Source organism: Colobus angolensis, unplaced genomic scaffold, assembly GCF_000951035.1.
Source record: "Colobus angolensis palliatus isolate OR3802 unplaced genomic scaffold, Cang.pa_1.0 Scaffold30, whole genome shotgun sequence".
Taxonomy (NCBI): domain Eukaryota; kingdom Metazoa; phylum Chordata; class Mammalia; order Primates; family Cercopithecidae; genus Colobus; species Colobus angolensis.
In genome coordinates, this window is record NW_012116266.1 from 7,445,342 (window position 1) to 7,464,371 (window position 19,030).

At 37.1% G+C, this 19,030-nt stretch overlaps 1 protein-coding gene and 1 pseudogene across 2 annotated transcripts in view; both read left to right on the forward strand.

The window, feature by feature from the left end:
- TMEM237 (transmembrane protein 237) overlaps window positions 1-17,319 on the forward strand; it is a 19,841-nt gene extending 2,522 nt beyond the window's left edge. Inside the window, exons 2-13 of one of the 2 annotated variants that reach the window (XM_011949931.1) lie at window positions 44-75; window positions 709-713; window positions 1,942-1,998; window positions 4,107-4,244; window positions 7,570-7,690; window positions 8,791-8,945; window positions 11,167-11,290; window positions 11,598-11,789; window positions 12,873-12,946; window positions 13,601-13,694; window positions 14,866-14,987; window positions 16,706-17,226. In XM_011949931.1, coding sequence (XP_011805321.1) covers window positions 44-75; window positions 709-713; window positions 1,942-1,998; window positions 4,107-4,244; window positions 7,570-7,690; window positions 8,791-8,945; window positions 11,167-11,290; window positions 11,598-11,789; window positions 12,873-12,946; window positions 13,601-13,694; window positions 14,866-14,987; window positions 16,706-16,773 — 1,182 coding nt within the window. In that variant the 3' untranslated portion in view covers window positions 16,774-17,226. Of the gene's footprint in view, window positions 1-43; window positions 76-708; window positions 714-1,941; window positions 1,999-4,106; window positions 4,245-7,569; window positions 7,691-8,790; window positions 8,946-11,166; window positions 11,291-11,597; window positions 11,790-12,872; window positions 12,947-13,600; window positions 13,695-14,865; window positions 14,988-16,705 lie in introns of both variants that reach the window. The other variant, XM_011949932.1, reaches the window with a different exon arrangement.
- LOC105517466 lies at window positions 17,288-18,133 on the forward strand (annotated as a pseudogene).
- The last annotated feature ends 897 nt before the right edge of the window (window positions 18,134-19,030 follow it).

Consider the following 19,030-nt stretch of genomic DNA (forward strand, 5'->3'; position numbering starts at 1 on the left):
TAGGCTTTTACTTACAAGCAAATTTCTTTTTTTCCCCCCACAGCGTCCTCCACGAACCCTTCCACCTGTGCCAAGGTAAAAATAATTTACAGAAATTTCATTATTGAGCTTTAAAAATGGAAAATGAAGACAGTGGAAAAATTAACTAGTATCATCGCAAAATTACAATGATTCTGGAAACTCTTCTGAAAAATTTAGGGATTTTCTGAAATTTTAAAGGTGAAAAATCCTTGAATTATAAGAATAACAGTTATAATTGAATGTTATATTTAAAAGCCTGAATATCAACATGGTAGGATAATGGATCCATTCCCTTTCTAACTGTTTTAGTATCTTTTTTTTTTAATCAGAATTCTGATCTTTCGTTTGTGAGAATAGTTTCCTCAGAGTTTAAGCTGATTTTAATCAGTGACAAGTAAGAGTTCTTAATCTGCTTAATCCACTTTATTAATAGACAGTAGGGAATATGTATATGTAGGTTCAGAAAATATTGACATTATTTTATTAGTAGCGTTATTAAACAGCTTATTAATTTTAAACAGTAAACTAGTCTATAAACTAGCTATTGCGTGAAAGCTAATTTTATTTTAAATTTGTAATGATTTAAGTCGATTTTCACTGTGAATATTAACAGGTTTCTAATTAATTGTTCCTTTTTTTGTCTTTGTCCTGCTGGTTAAATTTGTTCGGTGTTACATGACGTGTTAGTCAAGGTGAGTTAGTTTAATGTGAATATAAAATTTTCTAAATATAGTATTTGGTGTTCAAAAATTAGTTTGATTCCTTGGTTTGTTTCTCTTAAAACCGAATCTGAATGGTGTAATTTGTAATTCTACAATATGTTTTTGTCAAATAATCTCCCATGACTACCATTTAAAAATTGTCATTAATATATAGCACTGGATGACCTTGCCATTATAAAAGCACTTCATCCCTGAATGGGGTCACCGAGCACACAACTGTTGGCTAGTTTGTAGCTCTGTAATGAGGACTGCACCTTCCTTTGTCTCATTTAGTCAGGATAGACAAGGTTATACTATACTAAAAACCCCCAAATCGCAGTGACTTAGTATCACACAGGGTTATTTCTAATTAATACCAACTCTGCTATGGCAAAAACTGGGGACAATTGCCTTTCACTACCTTTTTACTATTGGTATAGCAATCTAGGCTACTTCTTTTTTTTTTTTTTTTTGAGACAGTGTCTTGCTCTGTTGCCCAGGCTGGAGTGCAGTGGTGCGATCTCGGCTCACTGCAATCTCTGCCTCCTGGGTTCAAGTGATTCTTCTGCCTCAGCCTCCTGAGTAGTTGGGATTACAGGCATGTGCCACCATGCCTGGCTACTTTTTGTATTTTTAGTAGAGACAGTGTTTTGCCATGTTGGCCAGGCTGGTGTCGAACTCCTGAGCTGAAGTGATCTGCCCGTCTTGGCCTCCCAAAGTGCTGAGATTACAGGTGTGAGCCACTGCGCCTGGCTTGCAGTCTAGGCTACTTCTATGCTGTGATCCCACCATCTTAACATGAGGCTTCCTCAGTCACCACAACAAGGGAAGAGAAGCTGAAAGATTACTCACTGGCTCTTTCAACGTTTGGCTCTGAAATGACACAGATCACCTGCTCACAGCCTATAGGCCAGAACCAGTCATATGCCACACCTATGTGCAAGGGAACTGGGAAATGTAGGGGATCAGATGAATATTTGTTGAACCCACTTTCTGTGTCATGGTTTCTAACATTACTGACTCGCAGTGTGCTACTGGTACCACAGTGTGGTTGCTCTCTGGTCTTCTCAATTTCTTGCCTTCTTCCCCTAATCTATAAAAGTTTGCTGGGCCCAGGGAGGAGAGGGAAAATTCTTCCCTGCTAAAAGTTCTCTTCTGATTGTTCTCTGCACTGAATTTTAGACAGCCTTTTCTGTTGACGTTTTCGCCTGCTTTATAGATGATATTCCACTTAGTCGTCCTAAGAAAAAGAAGCCCAGAACAAAAAACACACCAGGTAAGATGTTATTCTTTGTTGTGTGGGATCACAAGTTTTCCCAGGACCTCAGGTATGGTAAACATCACAGATCAGGGAGAAGTAAGGCCCCAGCAGCCCAGAATCACCACTTCGTTGAGGATAGAATTAAGGCCAGTTTGAAGCAGTGGAATTCCTAGTGGTGGTGAGGTGCAGGGCAGTGGGCAGCCTGAGGAGTATCTGGATGCATTCATGGAATAGAAGGTGGTGCCATCTAAGCTCCTAGTTCCATGATGTTCCTGAACTCTTTAAGGTCTTTTATCCCTAGACAACATACATGGTTTTAAGCTATGATTGATTCCAGACCCTTGAACAAGATACTGAATTTAGAAACACAGAGTTCTTAAATCTCGCTTCAGTCAGAATATCTCTATATTAGAGCATGAGTCTGAAAGCATGGCCACATCATCATTTAAATAGTAAAGCTTCAGTCATGAGCTGAACTCGTTTTTGTTCTAGTCATCCACTAATAATCCTGGAAGTTGCGTCTGTAACTCTAAACCCAGCACATCTAGAATTCATCATTGCCTTTAAGAATAAATAATTTTTTACGTTTCATAATTTTCTGCTAATGGGACCTGCCATTTTCCCAGCACTCAGGCTTGAAACCTCAAGGTTATCTTTACCTGATCCTTTAACTTCACTTTTTACTTGTGACCTCTCACACTCCTAAAAGGTTTCTGTGGTTGCTCCTCCTTTGTTAAAACAAACAACAACAACAAGAAAAACATAAAAGGAATCATACATACTGTCTTTGTTTCTTAATACATAGAGTTCTATGTATTCTTAAACAGTGACTTCATTGTATTATATGATAAGAATGTACCATAATCACCGGTCTGTTATTTATTGAGGTTATTTCCAATTTTTCACTCCAACAGTGTTGCAGTTCTGCATAAAATAGTGGCTGGTAGGGAAGAAGTACTTCTGTAGGATGGATTGCTAGCAGTGGAATTGCTAGGTACAGGATGTGTGTGTTGTTGGTATGATTGACTGCTAAATTACCTTAAGGAAGCTTTAGTTGTTATCTTGCTACCTGTAGAGTCTGAGAGTGTCTCATTCTCTAAATCCTTAACATTGGACAATATCAATCATTAAAATTTTTTTGTTAATGGGCAAAAAGTAGCTGATTTTAGTTTGCATTTCTCTGAATACTAGTGAAGTTAAACATCTTTTCATTTGTTTATTGATACATTTCTATTTCTTTTTTTTTGGGGGATAGAGTGTTGCTCTGTTGCCCAGGCTGGAGTGCAATGGTGTGAATCTTGGCTACCTGCACCCTCTGCCTCCTGGGTTCAAGTGATTCTCCTACCTCAGCCTCCCTAAGTTGCTGGGACTACAGGCGCATGCCACTACATCTGGCTAATTTTTGTATTTTCAGTAGAGATGGAGTTTTGCCATGTTGGTCAGGCTGATCTTGAACTCCTGACCTCAGGCAATCTGCCTGCTTTGGCCTCCCAAAGTGCTGGGATTCCAGGCATGAGCCACTGCACCTGGTGCATTTCTGTTTCTTCTTTTGTGAAGCAGACAAGCAAGGAAGGGAATGCAGTCAGGTAAAATCCAAATCTGCCAAAATGTGTTGAAATTCTTTTAAAAGATTTCATGAGGGAAGAGGTTGAAGTGAGTGACCAAATGAAGAGATTGATAAATTATCTGCTAACTCCAATTATCCATGATGACTTTATCATTCTTGAACTTATTAATGAAGGACTTTACTATATAGAGGCTGATGAAAATTCTTAAGGCAAGAGGCAAGTAAGAGAATTCTCTGTCAGTTTTTATTATGTTTTCCACCTTTTTCAAAGTTCTAAATGTTCTGAAGCAATTTCTTCTCCTCCTGTCTTTTGCTCTTCTTTTTAGCCACCTCTTTTTTCTTCCTCAGCCTTTCTTATTCCTTCATTTATTTCTTTTCCTAACTTAAATCCCAAAGTTACAGGTGAAGAGGAAGGAAAGATTTCGGGGACAATTAGTTCTGAAAGAGATGGGGTTATTCTATAGGAAACATTCTAGTTACCTTTTCCTCCATCTTTTTAAAATTCAGTGATCTTTGCTCAAGTAATCTCATTTTTTTCTACTCTGTTTTTCTATAGCAAGTGCTTCTTTGGAAGGCCTTGCTCAGACTGCTGGTCGAAGGCCCTCTGAGGGCAGTGAGCCATCAACTAAAGAACTCAAAGAGCACCCAGAGGCTCCTGTTCAAAGAAGACAGAAAAAGACAAGGCTACCTCTTGGTACGTGAAGAAACCAAGGTTAGGTTGTGATAGCAGTTGTGATTTTGGTGACATGATGAAAACCTCTCTGCTCTCATTTTTCCCTCCTATCAATATCCCACAGGTGGGTTCTTGCTTTTATGTTTAAAAATTTACCACTAGAGTAACTCCAATGGCTTCAGCCAAGAATACTTTATAGGTCTTTTTTGATCATATATGTATAGATTATGAGAGGAGGGCGACAAATGCAGGACTAAACAGAAAGTTCAGATCTCAGTGCATAGAAAAACCTAGTAAATGATGAAATGGACATTTCAGATTAGTGGGGAAATGATAGATCCTGTACTAACAATAATATAATGAAACAACAACTAACATTTGTTCAGTCTTTCTATGTCCCAGGCAGTTCACAAGGTAAATAAAATACTATACCACTTTTTGGCCTATCAAATTGGCAATGCTTTTTTCTAGTTATAAAATCCAATATTGATGGGAAATGGGTTCACTCATGCTTTTTGCTCATTGGGGCATAGGTATAGCCTGTCGGATTTCTGGGAATAGTAGTAAATTCAATAGCTGCAGTAATTAAAGAATGTTAACTGCAACATTATTTATAAAAGTAGAAATTGGTAATGACCCAAATATTTAACGGTGTGATACTGGCTAAATAAATCATACTTTATCCATAAATAGGAACCAGGTACCCATTAAAAGGATTGTTAGGGTGACACGGATAATCATCAGTTGTGTATTATTAAATCAAAAAACAAAGGTTATAAAATAGTATGTATTGGAGGATCCCATTTTTGTAAAATATACTATGTTAATTTCTTAGGGTTGCCATAAAAAATTACCACAAACTGAGTGACTTAAAACAACAGTTTATTTTTTCATAGTTCTTAGGTGAGAAGTCCAAAATCAAGTTGTCTACAGGACTATGCTCCCTCTGAAGTCTCTAGAAAAGAGTCCTTCCTTGTTTCTTCTAGCCTCTTTTTTTTGTTTGTTTTTTGAGATGGAGTTTCACTCTTACAGCCCAAATGGGAGTGCAATGGTGCGATCTCAGCTCACTGCAACTTCTGCCTCCCGGGTTCAAGCAATTCTCTTGCCTCAGCCTCCCGAGTAGCTGGGATTACAGGCACCTGCCATGATGCTCAGCCAATTTCATATTTTTTAGTAGAGACAGGGTTTCATCATTTTGGCCAGGCTGGTTTTGAACTCCTGACCTCAGGTGATCCGCCTACCTCGACCTCCCAAAGTGCTGGGATTACAGGCATGAGTCACCGTGCCTGGCTCTTTCTTCTAGCTTCTTATGGTTGTTGATGGTCCTTGGCATTCTTTGACTTGTGGCGGCATAATGCCAATCTCTGCCTCCATCTTCACATTTTTCCTTGTGTGTCTGTGCTCACATTTCCCTCTTCTTGTAAGGATATCAGTCGTTGGATTTAGGGCCCATTCTAATCTAGCATGACCTCATCTTAACTTGATTACATCTGCAAAGACTCTATTTCCAAATAAGGTTACACTCACAGGGATTATGAGTTAGGACTTGAACATATCTTTTTTTGGAGCACAGTTCAACCCAGAACGTAAATATGTGCATACATCTATATATTAAAAAGAATGGAAGAATATAGCAGTGTTACAGTGGTAGAAGTTTTAGAAGGAGGAAGTATGATTTTTAAAATTTTCTTCTTTCATTTATATTTTACTAATTTTTGATATTTTGAGTGTTTTGACTTTTATAATAATTAGAAAAAGGACAAAGGGTTGTATTGGAATAAAACTCAGGGAAGGAACAAAGATGGGGAGATTAGTGCTCTCCTATTAACATCAGCCCTTATTCATAATTTATTATAAATTAATTTTCCTAATTACTTGTCCTTCTAGAAAATGGCGTGTCTTGATTGGATGGAAGAATTATAGGAGTAGAAGGGCAGGAACTAGAAAAGTCAGGAGAATGGAACATAATTTTGGAAGGCAAGTTGAAGTGGGATACCACAGTGCCTGGGGGCACTGAGGATCTACGAGGAGAAGGAAGGGGCAGATGATGGCAGAAGAAGGAAAAGAGACAGAAATGGTGCTCAGACTAGTTGTAACAACTCTACAATTTATTTCATTAGTGGCAGTAAATGTAGTTTAATTAAAACTCCCCTTTAGTAAGTTAGTTAGGATACAAGTTTAAAAATCAAGATGGATACCAATACCTAGTTTTATAATTTGTGAAAAGTATGTTTACAGAAATGACCTTTTTTAGAAAATTCAGGACCCAACTAAGTTTTGGATCAAAAAGGACCTGTCATTGCCATTCCAAAGTACACCAAGCCTGGCAGGTCAGCTTTCTAAATTTCTGGATTTAAAAGTTGTGTTTTTGTTTATTTTGTTCAGGATGACCAATGGTAGGCTTTACTGCTTGCATTATATTTCCAGTCCAGGCTGTAAGTATTTTATTACAATAGAATTGTAAGGTCTTGAAGGTATTCCAGAGAGCTAGTATTTCCAGATAGGAAGAGTAGCTAGTGGATTAGAAGAACGCTTCACTGACTAATTTAAACTTCATACCTACCCTGTGTACAGGAAAGAGTTAATATAGCAGACCTGAGACTGCTATCCTTGGAAAGGCCTGCTGATAAGATTGGCCCTTAGCTGGCATCTGGGAACTTGGATGATAAACAGCTCCCTACACTGATAGAAAACTTTCCCTAAATTATAAGGTGGCACACTGTGCATTTGTGCATACAAAGTGATTTTTGCTCAACATCTGCTTCCCTTCTGGGCATCCAGAATTTTGGTATGTGCTAAGTTTATGTGACTAGCCCCTAACCTTGGGTACTATCTCTGATGAGCTTCCCTTGTAGAATATGTGTCACATGTGTTGTCACAACTCATTACTGCAGAGATTAGTGCATCCTATTTGACTCCACTGATAGAGGACTCTTGGAAGCTTGTACTTGGTTTCCTCTGGACTTAGTCCATGTGCTTTTTCCTTTTACTGATTTTGCTTTATATTCATTTGCTGTAGTATACCATAATTGTGAGTGTGATGATTTCCAAGTCCGGTGAGGCCTTCTAGAAAGTCAGCGAACCTGGAGATAATCTTGGGAATCTTCAGCACAGCCTGGGTGTTGGGTTACTTAATTTTTTTTCATATTGTTTGGCATTACAATTTCAATTTTTACATTAGGAGTTTAGAAGTATAACATTTTTTAAAAATTAAAAATTTGTAAGATAGTGAAAATATTTTTGCCCAATTAAATTCTTGAAGTTCTTTTCTCTTATACAAGTCTTGTACATTACTTTTCTTTTTCTGTTTTAGTTATTTGAAAAGTTAAATTTATTTTGTTTTCAGAATTGGAGACTTCCTCCACTCAAAATAAGGCATCTAGTTCATCTTTATTACGAAATGAAAATGGTATTGATGCGGAGCCAGCTGAGGAGGCAGTTATTCAAAAACCTCGGAGGAAGACAAAGTAAGAATTTATTTATGTTTCTGACTATTCTCCAGGATTACCCTGATGCTTTGTTTGGAGTTCCCAAACAGTAGCTTCTCATTAAGTCTTACTACATACTTGTATTTGTGTACCTCTAGGGTATGTATTATTACAAAAAATCAGTTAAACCAATCTAATGATACATTTGAGAAGAGTAAACCACTGAGAAAATTTTAAAAATTAAGACTGTACTTAAATAAAAAAACTTAAGAGCCGTCTCTTAAAAAGAAGAACACAAATAGAATATATAAGTAGCAAAATTAAACATTAAGGATATTTAAAAATTAAAGATAATGAAATAGGCTATTATGATTTATTTTCTTATGTTAACAGAATTCAAATTAAGATTATTTCAGCAATAAGTAAAACTGTGTTTTAGCATTAAGATAAAATGAGTAAAGTATACTTTAAAGAAATAACACTGGAAGGCATATATATAGCACTATTGTTTGTATTTGAAAATGAACCTACAAATAGTGATCAATGTCTGTGTTAGTCCGTTCTCACAATACTAATAAAGACATACCTGAGACTGGGTAATTTATAAAGGAAAGAAGTTTAATTGGCTCACAGTTCAGCATGACTGGGGGCGCCTCAGGAAACTTACAATCATGGTGGAAGGTGAAGCAAACATGCCCTTCTTCACAGGACAGCAGGAAGGAGAAGAATTAGAGCTGAGTGAAGGGGGAAGCCCCTTACAAAACGATCAGATCTCCTGAGAACTCACTATGACCAGAACAGTCCCTTGACAGGTGGGGATTATTACAATTCAACATGAAATTTTGGGTGGGGACATAGCTAAATTATATCAGTGTCTACAGGGAATCATACAATTTTAAATTTGGAAAGAAGCTTACAGATTAGTTCAGTCACTTCAATTTTCAAATGAGAAAACTGAAGCCCTCAGAAATGTAGTGACTTGCTGCACATAATAGTTAATAACAGATTTATTTGAGTAAAAATCAAATTTCTTAACTCCAGGTCCAGGGCTCTTTCCATTATATTTATAGCTAGTTCTGTATGTAAGTCTGTGAGTATTCAATAGTCATCCATTTTTCATACCTACTTCCTTATTACAGGAAAACCCAGCCAGCAGAATTGCAGTATGCCAATGAGCTAGGAGTAGAAGATGAAGACATCACTGATGAGCAAACTACTCTGGAACAGCAGTCTGTATTCACTGCACCTACTGGCATTAGCCAGCCTGTAGGCAAAGTATTTGTGGAAAAAAGCCGTAAGTAGATGCCTTGTTTTAGAATATGAATTCTTAAACATTGTATAAGGATATCCTTTATACTTCTGGAAATCTGAATTAAGGAATTAAGCAAAACTATGTACAACAATTTATACACAAAACTAGTCATCATGCTTTGATTCATGAGAGTGAAAAACTGGAGACAACCTAAATGTGAAATAGGAGAGGAATGATTTCAGTAAGTTGTGGTGTATCTATATAATAATATTCTTCACCATTAAATATCATGTTTAGGGAGAATTTTTCATTTTATGGAAAGATTCTGATAAAAGAGCATATACACATGTGTACACACACACACAGTTTGATCTATACATAGGATAAAAGACTTGAAGGAAATAGGCTCAAATATTAATGCTGATTGTTTCTGGATTTATGGGGTTATGGGTAATGTAAAGATCTTCCCCACCCCTGCCTGATTCTTTATTCTTTCTTGTACTTTACCAGCTTCCTGCAATTGGTAGTAGTTGTGGTGGGACAGATAATGATATAAATTCTACAACTGAAAATAAGAGAGAAAATACATGATGATACTACCATATTAAATAAGAAATACAACATTATAGCTGTATATTCTTTTGGAAAATAGTGCTGACATTGTATAATGTATACTGGCTATGAGACTAGGTTTGCAGTGTATTTTAGCTCAGGCTGCTATAACAAAATACCACGGACTGAGTGGCTTAAACCACAGACATTTATTTCTCACCGTTCCTAAAACTAGGACGTCCAAGACAAGGTTCCAGCAGATTAGGTTACTGGAGAAGGCCCCTTCCTGGCTTGCCAGTGGCTGCCACTGTGTCGTCATGTGGCAGAGAGAGTTCTGGTGTGTCTTCCTCTTCTTAAAAAGACACTGATCTCATCATGGGAGCTTCATCCTCATGACTTCATCGAAATCTAATTACCTCCCAGTGACCTCACACTCACTGGGGGGTTAGGGCTTCAACATATGAGTTTTTGGGGGACACATTCAATCTATAACACAGCGTTTAAGAAAAACCTACTGAAAGCATGATCATGACTATATACTACCATGGATATGTTAAGGATATGCTGCCTAAAGAACTCATCTGAAACATAAAGGTTAGTCCTTAAAATTTACAATTTAGATTTTGTGTACATTGTTTTAGAACTCTACTTCATAAGATCCCATCTAAAGGATCTTGCAGTTCTTGGCCAATAAGAAACCTGTGGTCTCTGGCTGACTTACCCAGTGTCTCACAGTTGGTTAGGGTAGAACTGGGACTTGAACTGTGATTTTATGACTTCTAGTCTTGTGGTTTTATTCATCTACCATGTGGCCATTTAATTTACTCCAGTTCTTTTTCAAGCAGTATCACTTAATCCTCATTTTTATTCTTGTTTCACTTAGCATAGAAATTTCCCTGCTAGAGTAACTGGCCATAACTGGCCATAGAAGGCACCAGTGGTTCTACCGTCTGCCCGGAAGTTGTCTTTTCTTAGGGAAAATTGTCACACCCCTGTCTTTCATCTTCCAAAACACCTGCGAACTGGGTTTGGTGAGGATAATTGAAATGGAACCTTTCCTGCTTCCTGAGGTCTATTTGTGGGTTACTAGATATACAGGAAGGAGCCTCTGAATCAACAGTAAAAAGGCTAAAGCCCTACTCATACAGTATTGCAGTGCTGACTCTTGAACTGATGTTCTTCACAGGAATGTTCTAAAGAGAAATTTATGAAGCAGCCCATTTCTTTCCTGTCATCCCAGAAAGCCATGCTACACATCCTGATGTCTTTTTCTAAGAAATTTAAAGTAGTTTTCAAATATTGACTTACCTTGGTAGCATAGGCATATAAACTTAAATACTTCTAAAGTCTCTAAATTAGAATTTTGTAGACTAGGTCATGTTAAAGGTTTCTAGACTTTATTCTGGTTGAAAGTTCATTATTTTTTATTAAATATAATTGATTTCTGAAATTGTTACTTCACTTTGGATTGAGAAGAAAATACACTGACATCGCTTATTTTTCTTCAAGATGAAAAATTATGTTTAAGGAACCCAAAGTAAAGATCTTTCTGAAATAGGTGCTGAGTCAAGGAGAATTTTCAGATAGAACAGCAGTATTTCACTCTTAGTTTTCAGCTTCCTGAATGTGGAATTTAAAAAAAAAAAAAAAAAAAAAGGGCTACCAGGGTTCTCTCTCCCTAGTTGTTAGTAATTACATTATGTGTTCTTAGGGAGATTCCAGGCCGCTGACCGTTCAGAGTTGATAAAGACCACAGAAAACATAGATGTGTCAATGGACATGAAGCCTTCCTGGACCACCAGAGATGTGGCACTTACGGTGCACCGGGCTTTCAGGTGGCTGCTTTTGTTGGACTTTTCTTAAAACAAATGTTAACTGAGTTCCGTAATTAAAGAAAAAAATAGCCTATTGGTTGTTCAATATTGTTTACGAAATGACCACTTAAAATGGTAGGTAGGTGTATTTTTTAAGCATCCTACTGGAATTGAATGATCTACCTATCAGTGTAACTAAAAAGAAAGAGCTTGCTTTTACTTGTCATGAAATGTTGAATTTTATTCTTGTATATGAAGAGATTTTAAACATGTTTTAGCTTTTTACTTTAGTAATTCATGTATAATAATCAAACCCTTTACCATTCAGGATGATTGGTCTCTTTTCTCATGGATTCTTGGCCGGCTGTGCTGTGTGGAATATTGTTGTGATATATGTTCTAGCAGGAGATCAGCTATCCAACCTCTCAAACCTTCTGCAACAATACAAGACCCTAGCATATCCATTCCAGAGTCTTCTGTACTTGCTTTTGGCTCTGAGTACAATTTCAGCTTTTGACAGGTAATGCCTGTGACTCCAGATCTGTCTAACTTCTTCAGAAGGAAATGCTGAGCAAAATGTGTCACTGACCATGACAGTTTTCAAAATAGAATTATAGAGTATCAAAATTACTTCAAAAAGTTTTAAGGCCAGTCTACTTCTGTTCTTTTTTGAGGGGATGAGACTGTTGTAAACAAAATATTCCCAAAAGACTTCACCCATTCCAGCATCAAATCATAAGTCCAAAATTTCATCCAAATGTAGTCAACTCAGAAATTCCTAAATGTCATCTAAATCAGGTATAGGTGAGACTCAGAGCATTTGTATTTGTCTCCCAGCACTGCTGTAACAAAGTACCACACATTGGCTGGCTGAAAACAGCACATTTATTCTCTCGCGGGTCTGGAGGTGAGCAGTCTACAATCAGGATGTGGCCAGGGTTGAATCCTTTTTCGAGGGCTCTGAGGGAGAGTCTGTTTCATGCCCTTCCCCTCACTTCCAATGATTGCTGACAATCCTTGGCATTCCTTGACTGTAGATGCATCATTCCAATATTTGCCTCTATCGTCACGCAGTGCTTTACCCCTGTGTATCTCTGTATCTGTGTCTCTTCTAATAAGGACACCAGTCATACTGGATTAGGGTTCATCCTAATGACCTTATCTTAACTTTATTACATCTGCAAAGACCCTGCTTCCAAATAAGGTCACATTCATAAGTACTCCAGGTTAGTTCAATGTATCTTTTTGGGAACACAATTTAACCCGTTTTAAAAAAAACCCCACCTAATTAGAGCCTAATGATATGGGCAATAGAAAGAGGTAGAAACTAATGAAATTTTGTTTATCAACTTTAATTTTCTTTAGAATGTCTTAACCCCAAAGGAATGTTGTCCAAAGTAGAGTCTAGTTAGATGTTTTATATGGCCTTTGTAAATAAGATAATTTTGTCATGTGTGTTATGTATACACTGTAGCTACTTAAAACCTAGTAATAGTATATGTGGTAGCATTAGAATAGAGAAGGAAAAAACTTTGTCAAGAAAGTAAAGTTTTGTTAAAAAGTTTACGACTGCACGGTGACAAAAAGCTTTTATATTTTCTAGGATTGACTTTGCTAAAATATCAGTAGCAATCCGAAATTTTTTGGCCCTGGATCCTACAACTTTAGCATCTTTCTGTGAGTAAACAGTTTAACTTGATAACTGTGTAATACTTGAGTTATACCATAATTTTGAACCAGGAAAAATGTAATTTTTTTTTAAAGTTGTATTACTGCTCCTTATAAACATTACCTATAGATGGTCAGTGAATTTGTAATTAGAAACATAATAGGCATAATGTTGATAGAATTATTTTTCAATAGAGGTTCATCTAAATAACTTTGAAAAGCTTAATTTATTGTACTATATTACTTACTTTTTAACTTTTGTATTTTCTACTTGACATTAACCAGATTCAGCTGGTATGGCCTTTTAATAACAAACACTATTTTATATCTTTCTGATTATTTGGAATGCATTTTGTTCTAAGTTTTGAGAATATTAGTAAAACTAATTTTAGGACCTTGAGCAATTCATTTAACTTTTAAAAAGATCTAGGTTCTTGTCAGTTCTAATGATGAAACAGTGAACGTCTCAAAGGATCCTTCTACACCTGTTCTCAAAAATGTATATAAGGATATCTGGCCTATTGAAATATATTTATTTGGTAAAATAAATTTCTTTTATATCATCAGTCACCAAAGTACAGATTATTTTCAATATTAATCTATAAATTCAAAATAAACCAGGTTGTTAAAAATTATTAGTAATTTCATTTGTCTTTTTCTCAGTGTACTTTACTGCTCTTATACTATCTCTGAGTCAGCAAATGACAAGTGACAGAATCCACCTTTACACACCTTCTTCTGTTAATGGTAGCCTCTGGTAAGAATTCACAATGACATTAGCAATTGTTAATGGCAATAACAGCAATTTTTCTTATCCTTCCATTCTTTTTCATCTACAAATAATGAAGGCTGTTTTTGTTTCCAAATCTATGGCAAGAAAATACTTATTCCTTTGGTTAATGGGTAACTATTGTTATATTCACCTGCATTTTTAAAGAAATATCTTCCTTTTAAGAATCTGTTTTAGGTCTTCAAGTTATAGTTTTTTCTTTGTTGCTGTTGTTGTTTTTTTTTTTTTTAAGATGGAGTCTCGCTTTGTCGCCCAGGCTGGAGTGCAATGGCATTATCTCGGCTCACTGCAACCACCGCCTCCTGGGTTCAAGCGATTCTGCAGCCTTAGCCTCCTGAGTAGCTGGGATTACAGGCACCCGCCTGGCTAATTTTTGTATTTTTGTAGAAATGGGGTTTCACCATGTTGGCCAGGCTGGTCTTGAACTTCTTATCTCAGGTGATCCACTTTCCTTGGCCTCCCAGAGTGTTGGGATTATAGGTGTGAGTCACTGCACCCAGCCAAGTTATAGTTTTAAAATAAGTCTTCATATGATGGACGGAAGGAGCCTTGCATTCTTACCCACTATCAGGGAGTTTCATACCCCAGAACAGTGATAGGAGTGAGTAGCTGGGATAGATTCAGAAAACCAAGCAATGCTAGAAAGAGCAGAATAGGGAGAGCCAACATCTGCAGATCAGTGGCCAGCCATGAAGCTGGCAGGATGGCTGAGATTCTAGTTTATAAAACTCAGAGAAGCAGTCTTTTTTTTTTTTCCCCAAATGCTGAATGTGGCATCCAAAAGTAATCTTTTTTGAGAGAGTGGCTAGGGACATTACGTAAAGAGAAAGCAAATATACTTTATTGATGAGTAATGTCATGGTAGTTGGAAGGAAAACTTTTAGAAAATTTTCTTGGGAATACTAGCTTTGCATTTATATGAATGTATAGAGCAGATCTGTTTAGAGTTTAAGCTTTGAACCCTTGTTCTCATTATATATATGGTATATTTTACAGGGAAATTATATTTTCTTTCATGCTTTACTTGTTATTTCTCTAGGAGATGACTGCTGTTTTTTCTTGAAGTTCCTAAAATAGATATATTTGTATATATGAACCAAACTGAAGGTATTTCTAATGAGTATTTCTACATTTTTAGGGAAGCAGGAATTGAGGAACAGATTCTCCAGCCATGGATTGTGGTGAATCTCGTGGTGGCTCTTCTGGTTGGATTATCTTGGCTATTTTTGTCTTACAGGCCAGGCATGGATCTTAGTGAAGGTATTAAAGAAAAAAATAGTATAAGAATATCCTGAACTCTTCTGTAATGGTTTTATAAACCTCCTTTTAATACGTATAGCTTATAATATTCCAATCACAAAGACACATTTAAATTAAAATAATACAAGCAGAGAGAAAATAAAGTGGTGTAACAGAATGCTAAGAGAAGCAGGGAGGAGTGCCTAGGAGGGCTGGAGTCTGGAACTACTTAGTGAGGGCCTTCTGTGGCCCTTGTGCATATTCAGGAGATATTTCTTCTCTTGGAACCCTTCAAGTAATTTAGAAAAAGTCTTTGCTCTTTACTTCTCTTAGTTTCCTGCTGATGAAAGTATCTCTTAATTTTGAAATAAATCATGCTTCGTCTGCATAGCCTTTCTGTCAGACACATACTCAAGTTAATTATTCTTACCTCCTCTGTTTGGTACAAATTCTTAACTCTTCATTGTCTAACACAGTGTTTAGTACTCTTACTTTTAACATGCTCAGTGTGCAGTGATTCACTCATCTCTAGTTCCCAGACCCCTTCTGGAACACCTGAAGAAGAATCATCATATTAGCAAACTGCTAAACTTTTTTTTTTTTTTTTTTGAGACGGAGTCTTGCTCTGTCGCCCGGGCTGGAGTGCAGTGGCCGGATCTCAGCTCACTGCAAGCTCCGCCTCCCGGGTTTACGCCATTCTCCTGCCTCAGCCTCCCGAGTAGCTGGGACTACAGGCGTCCGCCACCTCGCCCGGCTCGTTTTTTGTATTTTTTAGTAGAGACGGGGTTTCACCGTGTTAGCCAGGATGGTCTCGATCTCCTGACCTCGTGATCCGCCCGTCTCGGCCTCCCAAAGTGCTGGGATTACAGGCTTGAGCCACCGCGCCCGGCCAGCAAACTGCTAAACTTTTATGCTGCTTGAGAAACTGTTTAGTATTTGTATTGTAAATTGTGTTTCCTTGGACAGTGTTCAACAGTTTCACCCTTGAACATCTTTTATAGATATTTTCTCGACCTTGGTTATTATTTTATTTTTTATTTGATCAACTATTTACAACCCATCTGCCTCAGAAGCCTTAGCATGGAGAATTTCGCCAACATCTATGCTAAGTAATAGTTTAAATGTAGAAAATGTCAGCTAATAACATTCTACATTGTGGTTGGCATCAAAACTGCATCTGGATTTTGCAGTATTCAGTCTAAATCACAAAGTGTGTGTTACTTAATAAGTATTTCCAGAATTCTATTCTTTTAAGGCCATGTTAGTCATATAACATGTAGATTTAAAAAGTAGGTATAAAATGAGTGGTAATACCTGGCTTATTGGGTTGTTTTGATGATGAAATGGGATGACCCATTTAAACTATCCTGGCACATATCTCTTGTTAGTTCCAGGTCCTTCCTCTGTATCTGTCCCCTATATTTTAGATGATCCCATCACTGTAGAATTAGACCTTTTAGCTGTTTAATGATCTTAGTTATCTAAGTGACTTAAATTTCCAGGTAGGATTTTGTATATTGTCTCTATTATGTTTTACTTTTAAGGGGTTCATAATTTAACATGTAAATATTTTAAAATGTAAAACTTGTACATTTGTTATCAGCTTACCTTTGAAATGAGATTTCACTGTCAAGAAATCTATTGAGGGCTTTCTCTGTCAATTTTTAAAAGACTATAAATAAGCTATACAACTCTGTTGGAGGGAAACAATTTTATGATCTGTTCATTTTCTTCTCCAGAGTTAATGTTCTCCTCAGAGGTAGAAGAATATCCTGATAAAGATAAAGAAATCAAAGCCTCTTCATAATACCAGCTCACCTTTGGAGGAATAATGACTCAGTATTTGTCCCACTTGTGTTTTTAAATGTATTTTTATAAGATGTATACATGTGTATTTGTAATAGATTTTTTTGATTATATAATACTGAAACATCTCTCAATATTATGAAAAATGTTAAAATTGTATTTGTTATTTATGTCCAAATATTTGTATAGCATTATCATCTTAATGACAAAGGGAATAACGAACTAGAAACCAGCAAGTGAAAGTGTTTATTTCCTGTTTTCTCAAAACAGTTCTATTTATAACTATTATCTTAAAAAGCACTGGTTTAGAAAAAGCCATGACTGAAATAGTGTTATAAAATATATATCAGTTTTAAACATAAATTTAGTGAATATGGTAGAAGGGAAAAAAAGCCTTCATTTTTGACTTCCCCTTACTGAATAAATTGAAATATGAAATTTATCTTTTCTGAAACTGGCTTAGTGATTGAATATCATGTAATAATTATAATTTAGCTTTAAAGATGCTTTACATCATGGCCAATAAAAAGGGAATGTATCTTCTGTTTGAAAAATTTTATAATGTAAAATTTTTACCTAGAAGTAACTAAAAAGTTGCTTCTCACTATAATCTGTACTACTGGTTCTCATATCTGGTTGTACATCAGGATCATAGAGGGAGCTTTAAAAAAATCTATGTAGCAAAAGAGGCTGAGCAGGGCAAGGCTCGGGAATAAAGGAGAGACCTGTGAGCTTGTAGGCTCCCAGCTGACATCTGCAGTACCCTTTCCTCTGTCTCTTTTTTTTTGAGTGACAAGAAATAGGAGTAGAAATTCACCATCTCTGTTCTCCAGCTCTTTGTCAGACAGGTTTCTGGCTTTCCAGGAAATCCCACTCTTGAGATAGGGTCCTGCACTGGAAAAGATCTCTTCAGAACTATATCCAATGGTACCTCAGCTGTTGTGTGTGAGACCCTAGAGCTCAAGATGAGGAGAAGACTAGCTATGGGAAAAAATGTTTCAAAGGCTGTTAAGCACATCAATAAGACTATTGGGCCTGCCCTGATTAGCAAGCAACTGAATGTTACACAACAGAAGAGGATTGACGAATTGATGATAGAGATGGTTGACCCTGAGAATAGGTCTAAATTTGGTGTGAACTTTATACTAGGAATCTCTTTTGCTGTTTGTAAGGCTGGAGCTGCCGAAAAGGGATTCTCCCTGCTGTCACAGAATTGTCAATTTGCTGGCAATTCTGAAGGCATCCTGCCAGTTCCAGTTTTCACTGTGACCAGCAATAGTTTTCATTCTGGCAGTAAGCTGGCAGTATAGGAGTTCATAATCTTCCTCGTCAGCAAACTTCAGGAAAGCCATGCTCATTAGAGCCAAGGCTTAGCACACTTGAGCAGTGTCGTCAAGGAGAAATGTGAGAAAGCTGCTGCCAATGTGGGGGATTGTGGTAGGCTGTATAATGTCTCCTAAAGATGTCCATGTCCTAATCCCTGGAACTTGTGAATATACTACTTTACATGGCCAAAGGGATTTGCAGATATGATTAAGGTTATGAACCTTAAAATGGGGACATTGTCCTTTATTATCCAGAAGGGTCCAGTGTAATCTTATGAGTCCTTAAAAGCAGATAAGAAAGCGTTTTATGTCTGTGGTCAGAGAGGTCATTGCTGGCTTTGAAGATGGAAGAGGGGGCCATGAGCCAAGGAGAGTGATGACCTCGCAGCTGAGTATGGCTGTTGGCCGACAATGAGCAAGGAAATGGATTTCAGTCACATAACTGCAAGGAACTGAATTCTGTGAGTATCCCAAATAAGCAAGGAAACAAATCCTCCCCTAGAGCCAAGAAAGGAATGTAGTTCTGTGGATGCCTTGGTTTTGGCCTGGTGCTGCCCATGTCAGACTTTTGACATACAGAGCTGTAAGATAGCAAGTGTATGTTGACTATGCTGCTAAATTGGTGGTGATTGGTTATGGCAGCAATAGAAAGCTAATATAACAATAGAAAGCTATGTATAGCAATAGAAAGCTATATATAGCAATAGAAAGCTATGTATCTTAGAGAATAAAGAAGGCTAGAGCTGCTGTGGAATGCACTTGGGAAAGCTGGCTACATTGATAATATGTAACTGGCATGGGCATAGTTGCCTTGAATCCTTCCAGGTCTGGGACGTACAACTTAGACTTCAGATCTCCTAATGACCCAGGAGGCACATAAACCTGAGCAGCTGGTAGCCCTGTGTAAGTCCTTCATCAGGGAAAACTCAAATG